Genomic DNA, 25,590 nt, shown 5'->3' on the forward strand with positions numbered 1-25,590 from the left:
GTTCTCTGTTTAATTGCTCGAGGTAATTTTCGGATAGTGCACTCAGTATAATGTCACTCGATGCTCTGTTCCTACCACCCGTCCTAAACATCTGAGTGTGCCAAGAATATAGAATGCCGAAAGTTTAAAGGCTTGACTTATTTGGATGTGTGATGGTTTCATCACTAATAACCACAGCTGGAGGGCAAGAGACACATTCTGTTGAGCTCCTTGCGTTCTTACTACCAGATTGTCTGTTATTAGAATGAGAACATTCAACTCAATCAAGCAGACGCCGGTGAATTGCAGGTTGCAAATAAGTGTAGGATATATTTTTTCCAATGTTTTAGTTATGTATCATGACAATGTGGTAATTATGTCTCATGACAATGTGGTAATTATGTCTAACAGGAACCCTATAGAACTCACTCTTTCGAAGGTGGGTTTAATTTATATTGGTAGAACAAGCAACAAATTATTACTTTAAATAAAAATCACACAGTATCCCTGCAAGTGAGATTTAAAATTAAATAGTCTGCTTTGAACCAGTTGAAGGCCTACTTGGTCATTGTATGAGCTGTGTCTAGTATGACTTGAGTTTAAGTTTAGGCCTTCGATGGCTGCTTTTGTTGACATTGTTTTTCTCATTTAATTGCCATGGTTATATTGATAGTAATATGAATTCTGGTAAGAATATGGGATGCCAAAAGTGTAAAGGGTGTTGCATCAATAAGAAACCTTAGAATTTTTAAATAGTCTAGTGCTGAACCTTATGAAACTAATGCATTTTACCCCCCTCCCCCCAACCCTTTGGATTCAGGTTTATACTTGTACAGCAGTTTGTCAGTGTAACCCTCTCTTTCTGTCATGAAATGACATTCATATGTTCAAGACATATGCTGCTAACACCATAACACTGAAGTTATTTTATCCTCCTCCCACAGCTGGTATTGATTACTGTTGTGTAAAGTTTCTCCAAGTGGTGTCTCAGGAAATAAAAGTGCAGTAACATAACCTACTAACATGGCTCAAAACTAATGTAACAATGGATTCAATAATTAGATGACTGATAACCTAAAATAGCTGATGTCAATCAGAATTTGTGATTCCTGTAAAAAAAAGGGGGGGGGGGGCAGAGAGAGAGAGAGAGAGAGAGAGAGAGAGAGAGAGAGAGAGAGAGAGAGAGAACAGCAGCCTAGTTGCAGTTTGACTCTGCATATTATGTATCTATGACAAATTTATTTATATCTGCACTCTCTCTTAAAATACATACATAAAATGGCTGCATATAATAAAAACAGAGTTTTATGCTGCGATTTAATTATAATAGTATTGTATTTCAAAAAAGGTATTATTAGCAATTGTAGCTCTCACCTGAAAGATCAGCAAATTGTGTGACACCATATTTTCCTGTTCCTTGCTCTGTTCTCTGCAAATGTTCGATTTTCATCATATTTGCTTTAAATATATGGAACCTTTTCTGCATTTCTTCATCACTATTGTATGTTTTGTTATATTTAGACATGAAATCTGTGAAGAGCCCGAGGAGAACACCACTGTTTCCAAGTTTATATTGGCCATTCTGCAAAAGCAAAGAAACAAATATTCAGCTGTTCAGAAGTAAACCATTTAAAACAGCTGAACAGTCAACTGAAAAATGTTTTCACAAGTGGTTATGCAGCGAACGAGGTAAAATGCTGATAAAAACAAAGAAGCAAGAGGAAGAAAAAATATATTTCACAATGGCAGATGATTCATTATGCAAATGAAGCTTCTGTTCAGTTTGATAACCAACCGTGTGTAGGCACTTCCTTAGTCTTACCAATTCTCAGCACAACAATTATCAACTGCAGTCTATAAATGTGGAAAAAAAAGGACAGAGTTTTATTGACAACTAACATGATTATCTGCATCTTGTAGAGCTCATTTCAAGTATGTCCATGTGGTACAATGTGATATGTAGGAATTGAACAGTGTTATTAAATGATTAAATATAAGGGGTACCGATGACAGTGGAAGGTACACAGTAGATTGGTAGCTTGGAGATATGTGATACTGTAATATGCTGTGTACCTTTGTAGTTCAGTCCACATAAAAGGAAAGATAGCAGAACTGGTCATTTACCAAATCTTGATTGTTCAGATGAAAAGAATTTTGAACTCTGTAATGAACTAATTGGCTGGCATTGCAAATAACACTACAGTGTAAATCTGCTTTAAAAAGAAATTCAGGAGCTTCATATCAATTTTCATTGAAGTATGGGTTCTTAATAAAGTGACATTAATGAAAATTATGAAATAATTTCAACAATACATACTACATTTTCATCAACTCTGAAGTCTTAAGAAAGATTATAAGAGTGATGAAACACAGTTCATATATAATGGACAGATAGTTCATCATCCCAGTTCTAACAGATTCAGTTGAGGACCATATGAAACACAGTTTCTCAGGATGACCACCAAGTGAGACATACATGTATTTGCCTTCTACTGTACATCTATACCAATACACAAACTACACAAGACACTGTGCAGTGCAGGGCAGAGAATACACTTTGTACCACTATTAATCTCTCTCTTTCCTTTCCAGTCACAAATTGAGTGAAGAAACAATGAATGCTTGTAGGCCTCTTCATGAGCTCTAATTCACATATATTTCATATATTTTGTCCTTGTTGTTGTTGTGGTCTTCAGCCCTGAGACTGGTTTGATGCAGCTCTCCATGCTACTCTATCCTGTGCAAGCTTCTTCATCTCCCAGTACCTACTGGAGCCTACATCCTTCTGAATCTGCTTAGTGTATTCATCTCTTGGTCTCACTCTTCGATTTTTACCCTCCATGCTGCCCTCCAGTACTAAATTGGTGATCCCTTGATGCCTCAGAATATGCCCTACCAACAGGTCCCCCATCCTAGTCAAGTTGTGCCACAAATTTCTCTTCTCTCCAATTCTATTCAATACCTCCTCATTCGTTATGTGATCTACCCATCTAATCTTCAGCATTCTTCTGTAGCACCACATTTTGAAAGCTTCTATTCTCTTCTTGTCCAAACTAGTTATTGTCCATGTTTCACTTCGATACATGGCTACACTCCATACAAATACTTTCAGAAACGACTTCCTGACACTTAAATCTATACTCGATGTTAACAAATTTCTCCTCTTCAGAAACGCTTTCCTTGCCATTGCCAGTCTACATTTTATATCCTCTCTACTTTGACCATCATCAGTTATTTTGCTCCCCAAACAGCAAAGCTCATTTACTACTTTAAGTGTCTCATTTCCTAATCTAATTCCTGCAGCATCACCTGATTTAATTCGACTACATTCCATTATTCACGTTTTGCTTTTTTTTATGTTCATCTTATATCCTCCTTTCATGACACTGTCCATTCTGTTCAACTGCTCTTCCAAGTTTTTTGCTGTCTCTGACAGAATTACAATGTCATCGGCGAACCTCAAAGTTTTTATTTCTTCTCCATGGATTTTAATTAATACTCCAAATTTTTCTTTTGTTTCCTTTACTGCATGCTCAATATACAGAGTGAATAACATCGGGGAGAGGCTACAACACTGTCTCACTCCCTTCCCAACCACTGCTTCCCTTTCATGTCCCTCGACTCTTATAATTGCCATCTGGTTTCTGTACAAATTGTAAATAGCTTTTCACTCCCTGTATTTTACCCCTGCCACCTTCAGAATTTGAAAGAGAGTATTCCAGTCAACATTGTCAAAAGATTTCTCAAAGTCTACAAATGCTAGGAACATAGGTTTGCCTTTCCTTAATCTAGCTTCTAAGATAAGTTGTAGGGTCAGTACTGCCTCACGTGTACCAACATTTCTACGGAATTCAAACTGATCTTCCCTGAGGTCGGCTTCTATCAGTTTTTCCATTCGTCTGTAAAGAATTCATGTTAGTAATATGCAGCAGTGGCTTATTAAACTGATAGTTCGGTAATTTTCACATCTGTCAACACCTGCTTTTTGTGGGATTGGAATTATTATATTCTTCTGGGAGTCTGAGGGTATTTTGCCTGTCTCATACATCCTGCTCACCAGATGGTAGAGTTTTTTCAGGCCTGCCCCTCCCAAGGCTGTCAGTAGTTCTAATGGAATGTTGTCTACCCCTGGGGTCTTGTTTCGACTTAGGACTTTCAGTGCTCTGTCAAACTCTTCACGCAGTATCATATCTCCTATTTCATCTTCACCTACATTGTCTTTCATTTCCACAATATTGTCCTCAAGAACAGTGCCCCTGTATAGACCCTCTATATACTCCTTCCAAATTTCTGGTTTCCCTTCTTTGCTTAGAACTGGGTTTCCATCCGAGCTCTTGATATTCATGCAAGTGGTTCTCATTTCTCCAAAGCTCTCTTTAATTTTCCTGTAGGCAGTATCTATCTTACCCCTCGTGAGATAAGCCTGTACATCCTTACATTTGTCCTCTAGCCATCCCTGCTTAGCCATTTTACACTTCCTGTCGATCTCATTTTTGAGACGTTTGTATTCCTTTTTGCTTGTTTCATTTACTGCATTTTTATATTTTCTCCTTTCATCAATTAAATTCAGTATTTCCTCTGTCACCCAAGGATTTCTACTATCCCTCGTCTTTTTACCTACTTGATCCTCTGCTGCCTTCACTACTTCATCCCTCAAAGCTACCCATTCTTCTTCTGCTGTATTTCTTTCCCCCATTCCTGTTAATCGTTCCCTTATGCTCTTCCTGAAACACTGTACAACCTCTCGTTTAGTCAGTTTATGCAGGTCCCATCTCCTTAAATTCCCACCTTTTTGCAGTTTCTTCAGTTTTAATCTACAGTTCATAACCAATAGATTGTAGTCAGAGTCCACATCTGCCCCTGGAAATGTCTTACAATTTAAAACCTGGTTCCTGAATCTCTGTCTTACCATTATATAATCTACCTGAAACCTGTCAGCATCTCCAGGCTTCTTCGATGTATACAACCTTCTCTTATGATTCTTGAACCCAGTGTTAGCTATGATTAAGTTATGCTCTGTGCAAAATTCTACCAGGCGGCTTCCTCTTTCATTTCTTACCCCCAAGCCATATTCACCTACTACGTTTCCTTCTCTCCTTTTTCCTACTATCGAAGTCCAGTCACCCATGACTATTAAATTTTTGTCTCCCTGCACTATCTGAATGATTTCTTTTATCTCCTCACGCATTTCATCAATCTCTTCGTCATCTGCAGAGCTAGTTGGCATATAAACTTGTACTACTGTGGTAGGCGTGGGCTTCATATCTATCTTGACCACAATAATGCGTTCACTATGCTGTTTGTAGTAGCTTACCCGCATTTCTGTTTTCCTATTCATTATTAAACCTACTCCTGCACTACCCTATTTGATTTTGTATTTATAGCCCTGTATTCACCTGACCAGAATCTTGTTCCTCTTGCTACCGAACTTCACTAATTCCCACTATATCTAACTTTAACCTATCCATTTCCCTTTCTAAATTTTCTAACTTAACTGCCCGATTAAGGGATCGGGCATTCCACGCTCCGATCTGTAGAACGCCAGTTTTCTTTCTCCTGATAACGACGTCCTCTTGAGTAGCCCCCGTCCAGAGATCCGAATGGGGGACTATTTTACCTCCGGAATATTTTACCCAAGAGGACGTCATCATCAATTAAACCATACAGTAAAGCTGCATGCCCTCAGGAAAAATTACAGCTGTAGTTTCCCGTTGCTTTCAGCCGTTCGCAGTACCACCACAGCAAGGCCGTTTTGGTTAGTGTTACAAGACCAGATCAGTCAAACATCCAGACTGTTGCCCCTGTAACTACTGAAAAGGCTGCTGCCCCTCTTCAGGAACTACACGTTTTTCTGGCCTCTCACCAGATATCCCTCCGTTGTGGTTGCACCTACGGTACGGCTATCTGTATCGCTGAGGCACGCAAGCCTCCCCACCAGCAGCAAGGTACATGGTTCATGGGGGGAGATGTCCCTATGAGAGATGAACATGAGGGGGAGGGGCAGTAAAATAATTCTGCAGTCTGTTGTAAATGCTGCTGCTATAAACTCTTCAATAATGTTTCCTGAAAAGTTCCTCTTCTTCTCTCCAAAGATTCCCATATTAAGGTCATAGAATGTTTCTGTAATACTTCCATACTTACCAAACTGACTAATAAGAAACTTTGCTGCTTGCCCTGAATTAGTTTGGCACATGCTGAGCGAAGAAAAATTGTCGAGCCAGTTGAGGATCCAACTTGGGACACCGAGATCTATAGACAGCAACTCTAACTACTAGAACACAAGCTGTGGACATTTCATAATGTTGTGCCTATATATTTTAATCAACATGTGTGATTAAAAACAACATATAATAACACTGTATTTGAACATTACAAGAATGCTTCCCCTACTCATCCATATTAGATTCCATTCATACCTATTTAAAGGAAGTTGCAATTCATTGGACCTAACAGAAATTCTGTTCATCATTCTTAAACTTCCGAAAGTCACTCAACAATGACACATTTCACCCGTACACAACAGCTCAGATAGAAGTTATTTAAGAAGTTATTTTGCACTTCAGGATAAATTTTGTAGCACTCACATGTATGAGCACAAATTCTTGTCACACAGATCAAGATCTGATATTCTGCAGAATGTTTTAGGAATTGTTGCATGTTATTTGAATTTCTACCACCACCACCAATGTATAATATTCTGCTCTATATAAGGTGACATTTTTGATAATTTAAAGTTAATAACATTGTTTCACTTAAAACTAGGTAATATATAAGAAATTCTACAGTCATATTATCTCTAAATTTGACAGACAAACTGAGAAGAGTTTAAGTATACTAACTGCTTTTTGTCTACACACACCTGACACTAGTGAACATGCACTTGTAATAAACTTTGTATAAAACCGTGTATTATCATTCGTATTGTGAATCTTGTAGGAAATGGCATCACTAGGCAGAGTGCAGTAGGGAGATCACTGGGGAAGACAGAATGAAATCATCTCCTGAAACTGCAGAACAGAGCACCGCATTTTTCAAAATGTTCCTGCTGGGCACTATCAATGGCACAGGAAAGTCAAGTGCTGACCATGCATCTACCAATTGCTATTACAGTTTGGGCTACTGATATGCTGGTGTCCATTTTGCTGAGCACTGCTGTTGGATGTTCATTGGTGTTGCGCTGACAGTGATTGAGCTGAATGTCATCTCCAAGACGAGCGAGGGCAGAATCATGCAGCAGAAGCAAAACACATTTCCCATAATACATGGAAGAGAGATATTTTAACAGTCCTCAGAAGTGATTCTTTAATTTCTATAAAGAAAAATGCACTGACCTCAATGTAAAAGTGATGTACAAAAAATTTCTTTCTGAATTTGAATGCTGTTTTCACAGGAGCTTACATGATTCGTGCAATACTTGACACACAGAGTCATTATGGGTAATGAATTTAGTACATCAGAAACAATAAGTCACAGGAAACATAGTTGCAGAAGCACACAAAAAAATTCTTGGGAAAAAAATAATACTCGGCTCAATAAAAAATTATCATCAGTAAAGAATTAGTTGAAATTCCTGGAGTAGAACTGTAGCCTCTAAAACACACGCAAAAACTGGCTTCGACATACTAGCAAACATTCATGAACAAGGTGCAATGCACTGAAAAGTCAAAAACTGGATGGATTTAGAAAGATAATCCTTCCATTCAAGATGGCCGCCAAGTGAGATCACAGGTAATATCTTCATCTGCTAAAAGAACTTATTTAAGAGGAAGTAGTGTGAAATTTAAACTTTCTTTGTTTCGTATACTTGCTGTAGTGTCCATTCTTGTCGTTGTTGTTGTGGTCTTCAGTCCTGACACTGGTTTGATGCAGCTCTCCATGCTACTCTATCCTGTGCAAGCTTCTTCATCTCCCAGTAGCTACTGCAACCTACATCCTTCTGAATCTATTTAGTGTATTCATCTCTTGGTCTCCCTCTACGATTTTTACCCTCCACGCTGCCCTCCAATACTAAATTGGTGATCCCTTGATGCCTCAGAACATGTCCTACCAATCGATCCCTTCTTCTACTCAAGTTGTGCCACAAACTTCTCTTCTCCCCAATCCTATTCAATACCTCCTCATTAGTTATATGAGTAGAGAGAGAGAGAGAGAGTAGAAGGGGTTGGTGGGCACATGACAGCAAGGTCTTCAGCGCCCATACAGTATCATAGTGAGACGGGTGTCAAGAAAAAAAATTCAGAACATTTACATAAAACGGAACATAAAACACGGGGAACAATCATTGAAGAATATGTGCTCACCCACACCGAAGCATGGGATGAAGCAGGGCGTCAGCAGTAAAACATGGACAACACAGGAAGAAAAAGGTAGAGGGAGCTAAAACAATGTAGCAGATGGAAGTGGCTGGCTGACCGCAAGGAAAAAGGGGATGAGTCAGCCACTCTGCAATACACTAAAACCTCCAGCCTAAAAGTTTTGGCCAGAGTCCAGACACATCACAAAACTTAAAAACCCTAGACACACACGTCTCATCGTTAGCTAAAACACAAGGCAGATCCCCATAAACTTGTGCTTCTGCCCTTGCATCACGGTAGAAAATGCAGTCTGTTAAAATGTGCCGGACAGAGATGTGCACACGACAAGCATCACAAAACGGAGGATCCTCCCGCCGTAATAAATAGCTATGCGTCAGAGGACAGTACCCGATCCGAAGACGTGTGAGGGCCACCTCTTCCCGCCTGAGTAGCCGGCAGGAGGAACGCCACGGCATTAGTTATATGATCTACCCATCTAATCTTCAGCATTCTTCTGTAGCACCACATTTCGAAAGCTTCTATTCTCTTCTTGTCCAAACTAGTTATCGTACATGTTTCACTTCCATACATGGCTACACTCCATACAAATACTTTCAGAAACGACTTCCTGACACTTACATCTATACTCGATGTTAACAAATTTGTCTTCTTCAGAAATGCTTTCCTTGCCATTGACAGTCTGCATTTTATATCCTCTCTACTTCGACCATCATGTTATTTTGCTCCCCAAATAGCAAAACTCATCTACTACTTTAAGTGTCTCATTTCCTAATCTAATTCCCTCAGCATCACCCGACTTAATTCGACTACATTCCATTATCCTCGTTTTGCTTTTGTTGATGTTCATCTTATACCCTCCTCTCATGACACTGTCCATTCCATTCAACTGCTCTTCCAAGTCCTTTGCTGTCTCTGACAGAATTACAATGTCATCGGCGAACCTCAAACTTTTTATTTCTTCTCCATGGATTTTAATACCTACTCCGAATTTTTCTTTTGTTTCCTTCACTGCTTGCTCAATATACAGATTGAATAACATCGGGGATAGGCTACAACCCTGTCTCACTCCCTTCCCAACCACTGCTTCTCTTTCATGCCCCTCGACTCTTATAACTGCCATCTGGTTTCTGTACAAATTGTAAATAGCCTTTCGCTCCCTGTATTTTAGCCCTGCCACCTTCAGAATTTGAAAGAGTATTCCAGTCAAGATTGTCAAAAGCTTTCTCTAAGTCCCATTCTTGTCACACAACTGAATATTAGCGTACCAGAAGAGCTTGTTCTTGAAAAAACTTAATGTTATCTGAAGTCCCGATAATCGTGGCGTAACCCGAAATTTGGCATGACAAACACAAAAAAATTCTATTCAAGTTTTCTTGATAAAGCAAAATTCATATAAAAGACAGCTACTAGTTTCAACAGTGTCTGTTGTCACAATAAAAGTGTAATTAATGTTTCTAAATCGTATTTAAATAACTCATTTCATATTGTTTACTAGTTAGACAGAATCTAGGCTTAAATTTTCCGAGTTATAAACATTTAAAAACCAGAACAAAAATGCTTGAAAATGTAAATTCTCTAAAAGCAAAGTAATTACTAATTCATTCTTCTGTCATTGTATAAGTACAAAAACAACAACTGCACATAAACCTTTGCATCATTTTTTGTTTACACACAGACAGTTTCACATCCTTGACAAACTTAAAACATTCTTTAAACTTAATTATTCTTTCAAAACTGACCACGAGTGAGAAATGTGGGAGCTGTTATAGAGTAGTGAGTAGAGGGATTTGTTGCCAAACTTGTAGGAAATATTTTCACTGTGGGAGGAGGGGGGGGGGGGGAGGGGGGATGCAGTGGGGAGAATTTTGGGAGAACAGAAGAGGCTCTCTCCTGGAACTGCAGAGTATGCAGTAGGAGCATTCTGATTGGGGAACAGGAAAGGAAAATCTGTGCCCTTCAGGCACAGTTGGAGGAAGCAAGGAAGGAATTAATAAGGATCAAGAGACATAGGGTGGAGGAGGGTCATTGAGAACTGGCAGCTGGTAGGAGGATAAGAAGAAAGAGATCGCAATCTGACAGTTCTCTCATCAACACCAAGAACAGGTATCTACCACTGCCGGAGTTAAGTGGAGAAGAGCCTCAGGTAGAACGAGGAGCAGGAAATGTACGGCACACTTCAAACGAGGCCAAGAAGCCTAGGAATCTACAAAGTGTTAGGAAGAAGAAAGTGCTGCTGCTAGGTAGTAGACATGGGCGAGGAGTAGGCCCTCAGTTACAGAAAACTTTAGGGGCAGCATACCAGGCCACCAGTATCTTCAAGCCAAATGCAGGGCTAAGTCATGTGATAGAGGACCTTGGGTCTTTATGTAAGGACTTGACAAAAGAGGACCATGTAGTGATAGTTGGTGGGGCAGGAAGCAGTTTGGACAGGGATGGAGCATGTGATGTAGATGGTGACCTGGACAAGACAGCTCCCCCAACTCATGGCATCAACATACATTTTGTTGAGCTGCTCCGGCGTCATGATCGACCACACCTTGATGGTGCTGTGAAGCGAATCAATGTGGGGTTAGGGATGGCTCTGAGGGCAGCCAACTTTGCTCATGCTTTTCTGGTGCCCGTCGGGACTATCAACAGGTGGGGTTTCACTAAGCATGGCCTACACCTAAACAGGACTGGGTAGGGAAGATTGGAACAGCTGATTCTTGAAAGTATAGAGAGTGGATCTCGGGGCTACACATGGTCAAGTACCTGTTATGGGTATGAAAAGTAAGTCTTTTTTAAAATAAATCCAGACAACAGGTTCCCCTACCTAAAGAGTATCTCCAGCAGTTTAAAAAATACTGAAACAATCGCTCCCAAGACAGATTTTAATACTCCAAGTGTCACACATACCAGTGTCACAAAGAAAAACAAACCATTGGCAAGAGAAACATGGGACATTTCATAGACTTAACAATCCTCCATCAAAACATGAAATCAATAAAAAAATACAACTATTGGAAGTTGAGCTCCAATATTTGAACTGCACAGTAGTTTGTGTTACTGAGCACTGGTGTAGAGACACAGAAATCCAACATGTAGTATTATCATAGTGTGAAAGGGCAAACTCTTAATGCAGAACTGCTTCAAGGGGTGGAGGATCCTGCATTTATATCAGAAAAGGAACACAGTTCAAATCAAGACAGGATCTCAGTACAGAAAGTGAAGACAAACACTTTGAAATATCAGCTATTGAATTAACAGGGCTTGATAGCCCCAGGAAATTAACCATTTTGTGTGTGTATAGATCTCCCAGTGGTAGTGTGGACATTTTTTTCCATAAATTAACAGAAGTTCTAGATAAGTCTTGAGTAGAAAGATCAACATAATTCTGTGTGGAGACATTAACATCAACACTAATATCACAAATGAATCCAGCAGCACCCTCATCAATATCCTTCAAATTTTTGGCATGTCCCTATTGGTCAATAGTGCAACAAGGGTTACTACAATGACTGCATCAGTAATTGACCATGTGGCCACAAATCTGGGCAGGGAAAAATTTGATGTAGCTGTAAAAGATCTTGAACTATCAGACAATCTCTGTCAAATAACAACAGTAAAATCAAGCATTGAATCATTCTCTAAACTACAAGCCAACAAACGACATCTATCAGAAATTACAATAAAAAATTATTCAAAAGAATTAGCAAAACAAAGATGGAATGAACTGTATAAGGAAACCAGTGCGAACATGAAATTCTCTAAATCCTCCACATTATTTAAACTGAACTTTGAAAAGGCATTTCTAAAGTATGCATGTCGGTATCAACATCTCACAAAAAAACAGATGGATAACACAAAGTATTAAGAAGTCTTCCAAAACACTTAAGTAACTCAGTTGCATGGAAAAAAAAAGACTTGAAATGATCCAGAATTCTCAAATTTCTATCAGAGATACAAAAAGATCTATAGAAAGGTGCTGACTGCTGTAAAAAAAGTCATTTAATGACAAAATAATATATAATGCAGAAAATAAAGCAAAGCAGTCTGGGATGTTATAAAAAAGGAAACGGGGAGAGGCAAACAAATGCACAATAACATACTGCTAAGGGAGAGGGATAAGGTAATAAATGATCCACAACACTTAGTAAACTATATAAATGAGCATTTTTCAAGAATTGCAGAGAAGTTACAGCAAAAATTCCCCAAAATGGATATAACACCTGTAAATAATGTTGCACTAAATATAATGATGTTACCTCCAACCACAGAGAAAGTCAATAAAACTGTCCAGAAACTAAAAAATAAAAAGTCAGTAGGCATAGATGAAGTACCAATGTGTGTACTGAAACAATACATAGAGATTATACAAGGCTCCTTAACAAATATAATAAATGAATCCTTCACATCAGAGGCATTTCCAGAGCAGTTAAAACAGGCAAGAGTTGTACCTTTGCTTAAGAAAGGTAATGCAGAAGACATAGAAAATTACTGGCCCATTTCCCTGCTGCCACCATTCTCAAAAATAAAAGAAGCAGCTATGAAAGACAGATTAATGAATTACCTGAATAAATACAATATTTTAAGTGAATCACAGTTTGGTTTCCGAAGTGGCAAAAATGTGGAGTCAGCCACAGTAGAATTCACAAAAGTTGTACTTTTTGCTCTTCACAAAGATGAGTGTGTCACATGCATATTTTTGGATCTTTCTAAGGCCTTTGATACAGTTGACCACAAGATTCTATTAAATAAATTATAAGCATTAGGAATACGAGGGTTAGCTAATGACTGGTTTCGATCATACCTAGCAGATAGGGTATGAAGAGTAGAGATAACACATACTTCAAATAGATCTAAACATTTACTAAAACACTTATCAGAACCAAAATACATTAATATAGGGGCTCCGCAAGGTAGCACACTAATCCTTGACGGCTTTCCAATAGAAAATACATGAAAAAAAGAAAAAAATGGCATGGGTGGCTCTCAGCTACGTACCCTCCGATTCAGAATTGCAATATTAAAGTTTTGGCTGGTTTCATTGTCTAGGGGCTGGAATACGTAGTTGCCGCATTACGGGTCAAATACTGTTGAGTCTACATGGTGGTGGTGGTGGTTAGTGTTTAACGTCCCGTCGACAACGAGGTCATTAGAGACGGAGCGTAAGCTCGGGTTAAGGAAGGATTGGGAAGGAAATCGGCCGTGCCCTTTCAAAGGAACCATCCCGGCATTTGCCTGAAACGATTTAGGGAAATCACGGAAAATCTAAATCAGGATGGCCGGAGACGGGATTGAACCGTCGTCCTCCCGAATGCGAGTCCAGTGTGCTAACCACTGCGCCACCTCGCTCGGTCGTAGAATAACAGGGAAACAATAGATTCCTACTGCACGTAATTAGTTATGAACAACAACATAGCTCGCGAGATATTCACTTCGAAACGCACACTATGTCTTCACTGTAGAAGCCACGGAAATCACACAAGAGCACAGGTTGGCACTCCGAAATATTTCTATCCTCCGCGACCACGCGCAAACTGCTCCACTGTCTAAGTCTTTCTGTCGACTGTGCGTCCATTATGCAGTACTGTCCGCATCCAGCACTCACTCCCGTGTCCTGTCCAGAACTCCGCACTGATACCAACTCCCCTGTCCTCTCTCCTGAACTCGCTTCCAAGTCTCCCCATTCATGAGCGCTGTGATTGGCTAGAGCACTTGCGCCATTTCTTCAAACCAACGCACCCACACAAACAAAATGAAACACATACGAAATACTGGATTTACATTTATATACTTGAAATTAAATAAATATTCCTATGGCTGGACCATAAACATGCTCCAACACACATTATTAAATACATAAACAAATTAAATAAACATATACCAAAGGAATAGCAACAAAAGGTAGGCCAGTAGCCTAATGTCTCTGTGCTTTCTAACACACAGTAAATATTTAACCAATTTCTTCATGAATAGTATATATCGGATATAAACAAAGACATATATGAATAAATATAGTTATAAGCATGCTGCTACCATTTTTTTTTTTTCATGTAACTGTGGAGTACTTATGACCTGACGCGATCGATAGTGATCTCCCACTTTGACCTCCAATAACTCATGTACTATTTATTAAGTTACATGCCTGTAATTCATACCAATTTAGGTTTACACTAACAGTTTTCTAAAGACACGGTGATCAGCAAAATTGTATGAAGCGTTTACATTTTGGAAATTCGTTGCTGGGTGTTACTTGTATAATTTACCGTCAGATACTAAACTATAAACTAATAAATATATTGAAAATCTGATTACACCATCAGAATCGTTGTGCAAATAATGGTAATGTACATGTTTCTTTTTGAGGTATCATGACTCATATGACTACTATTAATTTCTATACAAACTGTGAAATGTCTGGCAGTAAGGTTTCACAAAGTCCACCATATTTGGTCCTCCTGGCACACAGCGCCACCAAGGAATTCCCAGCCACGTGCTCGATGGACCATGTGCCCCGGTCATTGTGAGGCACGACGCGGATGTTAATGAGCTCAGCTTGCCGCGCGGCCCGAGCGATGGCTGCCAACTCTGAACTTAGAATATTTCCAGGGCGCGTAACTCGCCTGTCACCTCACATCCTGATATACATCATCAATGACTTTCACAGTAGTGTTACTTGTGGTGAAAAAATTCTCTTTGTTGCTGACAGCAATGTTACAGTCACCGAGAAAACAAGAGAACTCCTTGCAGAGAAAGCAAATGAAATTCTCAAGGAAGTATATGATTGGTCAATAAGCAATAAAGTGACATTGAAATAAAGAAAACTAATGCCATTAATTTCAGTTTGAATAGGGAAAATGACAATGTTAAAATAAATGTTGGTGGCACCTCTACAGACTGTGTAACAAATGCAAAATCTGAAGTGGTGTGAACACACAACGGTACTTGAGAACAGAATGTCATCAGCATGTTACGCCCTTAAAATCCTATCATCAGTGTGTAGCATGCAATGTGTTTTAGTTACATACTATTCATATGTACGCTCAATTCTTAGCTATGGCATTCTTTTTTGGGGAACAAATGCACAAAATATGAACACAATTTTCCAACTCCAGAATGGAGGCACAAGAATTTTAACCAAAAATTGTAGTCAAGCCCATTGTAAAGATCTGTTCAAAACACTGGGGATTTTAACTGCTCCATGTGAATACATTTACCAGTCAGTTGTACACATCAAAAATAACATTGGTAATTACTGCACAAACAGCTCTGTCAATGACCATGGAATAAGAGCTAGACTCAACTTACATTTACCAAGAAAAAATAAACATAAAACTCAATACAGCATTCTCTACCAAGGAATAAAACTGTACAATAAATTACCAAAAGAGATTAAAGAAATTGCAAAAATACACTTATTTGGAAAGGCAGCTAAAAAGTACCTGCTATGCAATACGTTTTATACATTGAGGGGTTACTTAGATAAAACAAAGTAGGGGTTTGGTAAAAAAAAGTGTTATACAAATAAATAATAATAATGATTATAAAACATCCCACATTGCACATAACACCTTCACACTATGTTTTTTTTTTCCTTTTCTGGAAAAACTTACCCCCCAAGCTATGCACAGCACAATACTAACGCCTCTTCCTCTTTCTGAGCTCAACATCTCACTTATCATAGAGGGATGCTGACTCAGTTTTTCAGGACAGCAAATCGGAAGTTGCAGAACAGAAAATGGCCCAGAGATCGTGTGTGTGTGTGTGTGTGTGTGTGTGTGTGTGTGTGTGTGTGTAGTGCGTAAAGTGTTATGAAACAATGTGTGTATAGTGTGTGCAGTGATTGACAGTGAGATATGAGTGAACAGTGTGGCATTACATTATTAAATAAGTTGTTTGTAAAAAAAAGTATTTTATACCTGGAGCAAATCTAAGAATTGTCTCCAGCTGGAAGTCTGTAAATGTATGTGTATACAAATTAGCTTATTTTAAATTGGTCTGAACTTGTAAATACTTTGACATGTCCTATAGTCTTGTATGGACGAATAAAGCTGCTGCTGCTGCTGCTGCGAACTACACTGGAGGGGTATTTGTGTACAGGCCAGACAAACAAGTAGTTCCTGAATGAAGCAGCAGTGTCTTCAGTAGTTGCAAGGGCAACTATTATTCATTGACCTGATTTTGTAACATTAACTACAGTGAAACACCATGTTTACACTTTTCAGAAGACTGACCCAAAAACATGTAAAATGCAGGCAGTGTAAAATACAGGAAAGCATAAACACAACAAGTAATAACAAGTAAATTACTCTTACTGTCATTCTCTTTATATCTTTCAAAATATGTAACTATATCTAAAAACAAAGATGATGTAACTTACCAAACGAAAGCGCTGGCATGTTGACAGACACACAAACAAACACACACACAAAATTCAAGCTTTCGCAACCAACAGTTGCTTCGTCAGGAAAGAGGGAAGGAGAGGGAAGGAGAGGGAAGGATGAAAGAATGTGGGTTTTAAGGGAGAGGGTAAGGAGTCATTCCAATCCCGAGAGCGGAAAAAATTACCTTAGGGGGAAAAAGGGACAGGTATACACTCGCGAAAACACACACACATATCCATCCGCACATATACAGACACAAGCAGACATTTGTAAAGGCCTTTACATGCCAACGCTTTCGTTTGGTAAGTTACATCATCTTTGTTTTTAGATATATTTTTCCACATGGAATGTTTCCCTCTATTATATTCAAAATATGAAACTAAAATGATTTAAATTTTGTCTATTTAAAAAAATCTGAAATAACTGTTTTTGTTTCTTTCTAACAGCAATTAGCTCTAGTCTTTTGTGAAACAACATTAAACAGATATTCGTCTTCTAATGTGAGACTTATTATTGATAATCAGTATAAAATTAGAGCAAATAAAACTTGCAACACAATATAGGTTAAAACACTAAAAATTGGCAGTCTTCATAAACATAGAACAATAGACACAAAATCTAAAGCTCACTGCCGATAAGGTTACTCGGTTCAGGGACATCTTGGCTGAGAAAGAGAGTGGAAACTGTCATGTTACAGAGCATCTTGAGGAGGAATGTTTATGTCTGACGTCAGGTAGTACCAACCTATGGTTTGGCATATCTGTATAAAATTTCACATGGAAGCAACAAAGATCCATGAAAGCCTATTACAGAGACGGCCATGTTCAAAAACATTATTTATTTGTATAAATGACTGCAAAATTAAATTATAGCTTTTTAATACAACATAATGAGCAGAAGGAAGGTAATTACTAGAGCCACTATCACCAGATCAAGATCATCATTAAGACAACAACGGCAGTATATTTTGCCACCATTTCAAAAACTGCAGCTGTGACCTAACATGCCAACAATGAATATCTTGCTTACCACTTCAATGCTACATTACATGCTCCATAACTTTAGATATAATCTGTGTTTTCTGCTTTGTTCCAAGTCTGACTTGAAGCAGGAATACAAGGCACTTTTTGCTAAAATCTGTATAAAAATCAATGTTGAAGGTCACGATAATGTTGAAGAAAACTTAAAATCTGGGAATATGGGAAAAAATTGAATTGAGAGAATAGTACTCTTTTTGTGAGCAACAAAAATGAACATAAAAAGCAAGAAAAACATAAAATACAGGAACGTAACAACATGATTTAACTGCAACTTAGCTTCAGTATGTTGGCACTGCAAACAGCTGGAAGTAAGGGGGAACTGCAACTATTTCCCCAATGATATGCAGATCTACTGTATAGTTTAATGACCTTGAATAAAATGTTTCAGGGGTAAAATAGTTTCCCATTCAGATCTCTGAGCAGGGCTACTCAGGAGGATGTTGTCTCAGGAAAAACAGGTCTGGCTTTCTAAGAGCTCGACTGTGGATTATTATGTCGAGTAATTAGGCATGAAGGTTGCAGAACTTGTAAAGAGAAATGAAAAGGCTTAATTTAAATACACTGGGAATCAATGAAGTGTGGTTGTAGGAAAAAGAAATAGGAGTTCTGGTCAGGTGAGTACAGTGAAATCAAACAGGGCTAACGCAGGAAAAAGCCCAATATTGAGCAGGAAAAAAATAAGCGAACTTATATGGTATAGTAGGAATCCTTGGATAAGAAAGGAGATATTAATTTTAACTAATAAAAGGAGAATATATAAAAATGCAACAAATGGAAGATCAGAAAAGGATACAAATTCTTAAAAAATTAAATTGACAGAAAGAGCAAAATGACACTGGGAAAATGGCTCCAGCACAAATACAAGTCTATAGAACCAAGTGTTACATGGGGAAAGATAGATGCAGCCAGCAGAAAAATTAAAGCGACTTTTGGGGAAAAGAAAAGGAGCTGCCTGAACATCAAGAGCTCAGATAGAATGCCAGGACTATGTAATGTGGGAAGGACAAAGGCAGAAGGAATATATCAAGGGGCTATATAAAGAAAAAGAACATGAAAGCAATATTACAATATTTTGATAAAGGAATAGAAAGTGGGTGGAGCTGAGATGGAGAATGTGGTACTGCGAAGAATATTTGGTTGAACACTGAAAAGCCCAAGTCAAAACAAGGAAGTCAAAACAAGGCACCTGGACTAATCAATACTCTGTCAGAATTACTGAGACTCTTGGAAGAATCAACTATGACCAAACTGTTCCAGCTGGCATGTAAACTGGCAAAATACTCCTTGGACTTAAAGAAGGATCTAATAAATCCCAAAATCAAAGATGTGAGGGAGAGAAAGGTCTGAGTATTACCACAGTCAGTTAAGTTAGCTGTGGCTGCAGAGTACTAATACTAATTATATACAGAAGAGTGCAATCAGTTGCGAGAAGATCAGTTTGAGTGCTGGAGAAATAGGGGAAAGATCAATCTGAGTGCTGGAGAAATATACTAACATGTGAAGCAATACTAATCCAATGTCTTATCTTGGTGGATACACTGAAGAAAGGCAACGGACATTTAGAGCACATGTAGATTTAGAAAAAGCTTTTGACTATGTCGACTATTCTTTGAAATTCTTAAATTGTCAGGAATGAAGTACAAAAGGAGAGGGGTGGTGGTGGTGGGGGGGGGGGGGGGGGGGGGGAGAAGAGGCTATCTACAGCTTTTACTGAGACGACTGTGGAGTTGTAAGAGTCAAATGAGTTGAAAGGGACTGAGAAGGGAGGGAGACATTGTTGTATCCTATCCTCAATGATATTCCGTTCGTACACAGAGCAAGCAGTAATGGAAATCAAGGAGAGATTTAGAAAATGAATTGAAAGTTCAAGGAGAAGAAATAAGAGCTTTGAGGTTTGCCGCTTATCATTCTTTCAGAGACGGTGGAGGGCTTCGAAGATTGGATGAATCGAACAGATAGTGTTTTGAAAAGAGGTTATAAGATGGACACCAACAAAAGTAAAACGTTAGCAATCAGGCATAGGTGAATTAAATTATGTGATAATAATGTAATTAGATTCGAAAATGATTTACTAAAAATAGTAGATGAGTTTTGCTATGTAGGTTTCGAAATAACTGGTGAAATCTGAAGTAAACAGGAATGGTAAAGAAAAGCACTGAATTGATGTAATACTGCCCACCTCAGTAATTTTCTTTGCTGTCAATGATTTCTCTGGCTCCAATCCCATTTCACAATTTCCCGTTGTGAGTGCAAAGGAGTGTGACATGAACATGAGAATTTGTCACAAACACAAAAACAAAGATAATTTTTAAATTGTGAAGAAAATATTAAAAAATGAAACTCATTAAATATGAATTCATACTTGATCATGTACATTTTGTAGGTCAGTATTGAAATCGACACTTCAGTTCTTTTTTGATAACAGCCTGAAGCTTGTTCCTGTGAGGATTTCTCATATACTTGGTGTTAGTGCACAACAAAAGGCACAACAAGGAATGGTTCTGCACGACAGTTACGAAGGAATTTTCAGTGGTGACAAGAGCTTATAACTTAGTGAATTGTTGATAAAACTTTAAATATTAGTTGAACTTGGAATAAAATTACTAAAGTGATGTGTCACTTCAAAAATATGATTTGCAGCCATGAATACTAGTAAAGAAAAACTTGCTCTCTTAGGGAATTTGTAATTTCAACATGTAAATTCTAGGATCTCTCGGAGACATCTTTTAATAAAAGAAAGTCACCAGCCTGGTTAATGGAAAAGAACTGAATTGAAACAGAGTGAGAAGAAATTTATGGCAAAACCTGAAAAAAAGGAGGAATCAGTTGATAGAAAATAGTCTGAGATACTAAAGAATAGTTCACGTTTTAGTAGTTACGGAAATATGAAGACTTACCAGGATAGATTAATGTGAAGTAGTTATGGAGAATAAAGAGACTTAACAGGACAGACTAATGTGAAATGCAGCATCAAACCAGTCTTCAGACTGTAGATCACAATGGCAATAGCAGCAACAACAGATTGACAATGATGGGAAAGACTCGTTCCCCATCCCTTATATCCAGGAGGTGAAAATCCTAACACAGCCAACGTCTACTAAAAGAAGTGAAAACAATGGAATAATGACAATATTATGAAAAGGAAGGCTGCTACTCACAATATAGCGGGGATGCTGAGTCACAGAAAGGCACAACAAAAAGACTGCCAAACAGGCCTTCATCAGAATTACGGTCATGAATGTGCGAGTTGCATCTGCATGAGCATGTGTGTGTATATTTTGTCTAATTGTGATGAAGGCCTGTTCAGCTGAAAGCTTCATTTGACAACCTTTTTGCTGTGCCATCTGCTACTCAGCATCTCCACTATATGATGAGTAGCAACTATTCTTTTCATAATATTGTCAGAAGTAGTGAAAAACTATTCCTAGCTTTTAGAATTGTTATTTACCTCCTCAAGTGCAAATGTATCTGTTAAATGATAACAATAAAAACTGTATCAATGAAATTATTGATTTCTTTTTGCCCTTCAAGAAGACATGTCTAGATTTTGAAAGCAAGAAACTAAAGACAACTAAACTAACAGTGGCCTGGTACAAGAAACTTTCATAACACTGTGCATTAGAAGGCAACCAAATAATAACATTATGTTTTATGAATGAGAAGTGCACACTGAACATCATTATGTTGCAACAGTTTTGTGGCCTCCTTATTGTAACCTGTCTCACACAATTGCACAACAAGACACATTAATGTGTATACAAGTCGCTCTGAAATGGTTGCAACAGTGTCAATTCTTGATACCAATTTGTATGACAACAGACATGAAACTTTTGCTAAGAATTCTAAGCTTTATTGGGGTCCTGATTTAGCTGACAAATATTCAGTGCATGATGAATTAGAGGTGTATTTGACCCTACCTAAATTGCAATGAATTTTATGAAAGGGTAAGTTTAGTAGATTAAAAAAAAAAATGTGATGTACAACCAATTCATCACAATTTTCAGGAATGGTACTGCACCATAGGTGATAACACAGAAATAACAAACGTATTAAAATGCATTAGACCACAGATAAAGCTCACTAAACAAAAAAGTCGTTGGCCCTACAGAAATCATTACAAATATCATTAAATACAGTGTAATTCCACCCATAGATCTGAAATGCCTGGATTCAGTTAGGAAGTGAGCCCACAAGGTTGTGCAGATACGTTGCGTGCAGGTTGAGGCACTCGCTGAGGTTTGATTGCGCGATTCCACCAAACCGCAAAGATGCTGATGCTGCCATTTTACCCACTGTTCCACATACTTTCTATGCGGTCCAAGTGAGGTGATTCTGCAGGTCAATCAAGATGAGAGTGTGTTCATAAAACTACTCACACTTTCTTCCAGTTGTTGTCATCTTTATGTTCCTGTGTAAGCAATGGCCCCTTGCAAGGTGACTGACTCCAAATGTTCACTGCACACCATTCCTGTCACAATGTTCTCTCACTAACAGGTGGGAATGGACCTTCATTCCCTACCTGCAGCAATTCCTGATGGATTTGGAAATTATTTTGATTCACAAACCATGAAACACACCTCTGGTTCCTCTCAGTCAGGACCTCTTTCCAATCATAATTCTGATGTCGTGTTTCGTGTTACAGCACTGCTTGTAGACACGCTCAAGAGTCCACTGCGAAACACCAACAAATCCAGCAACTTCACAAACTTGATTGCCCCTTTTTGCCACTCTGTCACATCCTTACATTTACCCATGTACAATGCCTGCTTGAAACATAAATGTCTCACTGATCGTTACTCGCTTATGCTCACGTAAAGGCAGTGCATGTGCAGTTGAGCTCATGACCCTATTGTTGTGCCATCTGTAAAGGCGTAACGACTCATCTGTGAGTGCACACTGGAGTGACTAAGTATTTGTCTCATGAACTTATTTATGTTAATTATGTTATTTATGTTAATTGAGGCAATGCAAGCTACAAGCACTTAATATAATTGCTTTAATAACTTTTAAGTTGAATTATTGACAAAAACTCAAAACTTTGGGTTAAAGTTTGAGGTACACCTATAACTAGTACTAAAATGTCTCTGAGGTTTTCTTGGAATGGATGATTAATGTTGCACTTCTAGGTGTACAATAGGTACTACACACCACTAGTACTGGAACATATTTACGTAAGGTTTTTGGGTCTAGTTATCACGACAATAAGTTGATTTCATGTTGTATTTATTTTTTGTTGCTTTGATCTGTTGCCCGCAATGTTTTCGAGGGAATGGCAAACCAACTACTTAGACTTCACCTCTGCAATACCACATTTATATTTTATGTAGTTGTCAGAGAGAATATTTAAGTTAATATTTGCATGAATTACTTTGAATAGCATGTTTTTTCCACCGTAAGCACACAACCACAAATTGAAAACATTTGTTTGCAGTTTTGTGAGTTTTCTTAGAAGCCATTACTTTTTGGTCACTTGACTCAAGCAAATCTTTAACGAGCCTTCCCTTGCTGAGTTAAGATTTTGATCAATAATTAAGAGTAACCACATATGTGACAGTCACAAATTAGATTCGCTTATTAAATGAAGTTATGGTTGTTCATTAAATCAGTGATAATGGTACCTCAATAACATTGCATCAGTTCCATTAATCTCACTGTAGTGGTGTGTATTGTTAAAAGAGTCAATTCCTGTCACTGACTGGAAGACGAGTCACACGTCTGGGTTGCATTATTATGCAAAATATGTGAATCATTGAGCGACAAGACCTGTAGGTAACATTATGTACACTAGCATGAATTTTTTAACTTTTGATTACAAACGATAGAAGGAGTAAAGGTAACCTGCCACTGTAAACTGAGATGTTGAGCCATCAGTAGGCACACCTGACATGAAACTTCACCCAGTGGAGCTGTAGCACCAGGACAATGTAGATGGCTGGGGAAAATGTAGACACGCAGATGTATGTATATTTTGTATTATCTCTGAAGGAGAATGTTATGCAAAAGCTCAGCAATATTTTTTAGTTTGGCTTATACACCTGTTCACTGCTCACACTTGAGCTATATGATGAGTGGTGTAAGGGTACAGATATCGATCCTGTCCCTGCTTTCTTTACTATTTGCAGTGTTGTTATTCCAACTATGATTTTAAACATCATATTAACTTTTGATTATATTTAATGTCAAATTTAAATTGTATTAATTTTCATATTTATATTATATTAATTATGTGCAAATGAATAATCAACTAACTTACATGTAAGTTGTTTATATTTTCTCTTATTCACAACAAGCCCATATTGGCATCTTACCATCATCAGGTGCTCTGTAAATACATAGATAAGCGATGGTCTTAATATAATGGTTTTGTAACGATGATCTGAAAATTTATAATATATCATTAGGTGATTTACCATACACCTAACATCGTTGCTGTCATGTCCTGTCTGTTATGGAATTATTACTGTCTCCCAGGTGTACAGTTGAGGTGTATGTCGGATGTTGCTTGCTTTCCATATATGTTACTTTTCTGACAGCTTGGATGACATTGGGTCAGCAATGTTACATGTATACATAGTTACTATTATAAACTCTAATTATGTTTTTGACTAAAGTTAGTTTTAGTTTTATTTGACATTGTTTTGTTAGTTTCGTGTTCTATGGTGAATTTCATTTCGGGGTGTAATTGATTCAGTGCTTTATGTATATCATCTACGTCAATTAAGTTACCTTCTATAAGCATTATTGGATAAAGGATTAAAGTATACTATCAAACCTAGATTTCACAATGGTGTACAAAAACAACTAATAGCATCTACAAAAATAACGCTAGACTTAGCAATCTTTACCCATAAAACAGCAGAATGAAATTACTACCAAAATCAGGAAAAGCTATAATACCTATTCAGACAACAGAACACTACGTTGAATTAATGCAAAATTAACGAATAACAATTTCCTGGCAATTAAATCAAATAAAGGCAATAGTCTAGTTATCATCAACAAAAGTGACTACATACAAAAAGATAACGATTTCTTTGGTAGCAATGGTATCACACAAATCAATAGAAACCCCACAAACAAATTTGCAGCCCAAACAAAGAAAACCATAAAAGCATGTCATACAATACTTACAGAATATGAAAAAATATACGATAAGGAATTCTAGAACTTAAGCCAATAAAATCAAGGACAGAAACAATACCCCCAAATGCAAGATTTAGATCTTTCAACATTACTAACTTACACACCAACATCCCAATCCAGGAAACAAGAGATATCATAGAACAAAACCCACTCAAGTACAGAAAAATCTCAGTACATGGCATTACAGAAATTTTGCAACTAACAAAACTTGTCTTACAACAAAATTACTTAGAGTTTGATAGTAAAATATATACACAAAAAGATGGAGTCATAATGGGATGTAGTATTGCTGAAACCATAGCTGATATATTCCTTAACAGCTTGGAAGAAATTTTTTTCGAAACAAAAAACACAACTAATCAAAAAATCGTATACTATTACAGATATGTAGAAGACACTTTAATGCTTATAGAAGGTAACTTAACTGACACAGATGATACACACAGAGCACTGAATCAATTACATCTCAAAATGAAATTCACCATAGAACACGAAACTAACAAAACAATTAACTTCCTTGACCTAACTATTAAGAACACTAACAATAAACATTGCTGCAAAATTTACAAAAAGCCTACCACAACAAACTGTATTATCCATGCACACTCATGGCATCTAAAAGCCCACAAATTCGCATTCTTCCACACAATGCTGAACAGATTAATAAATTTACCGCTAGAAGACAAAGCAATTCAAAGGGCAATAAAAATCTTAGAATATATAGCCCAGCAAAATGATTATGACCCC

The 25,590-nt window shown here is 37.8% G+C and overlaps 1 protein-coding gene across 3 annotated transcripts in view; it reads right to left on the reverse strand.

Annotated features, from left to right (window-relative positions):
- The window catches only part of LOC126259422 (uncharacterized), a 238,473-nt gene that overhangs the window by 48,372 nt on the left and 164,511 nt on the right, over positions 1–25,590 (reverse strand). For all 3 annotated transcript variants that reach the window (XM_049956207.1, XM_049956206.1, XM_049956205.1), the window contains exon 20: positions 1,354–1,561. In XM_049956207.1, coding sequence (XP_049812164.1) covers positions 1,354–1,561 — 208 coding nt within the window. The remainder of the gene's footprint in view (positions 1–1,353; positions 1,562–25,590) is intronic.

The sequence above is a fragment of the Schistocerca nitens genome, chromosome 5, assembly GCF_023898315.1.
Source record: "Schistocerca nitens isolate TAMUIC-IGC-003100 chromosome 5, iqSchNite1.1, whole genome shotgun sequence".
NCBI lineage: Eukaryota > Metazoa > Arthropoda > Insecta > Orthoptera > Acrididae > Schistocerca > Schistocerca nitens.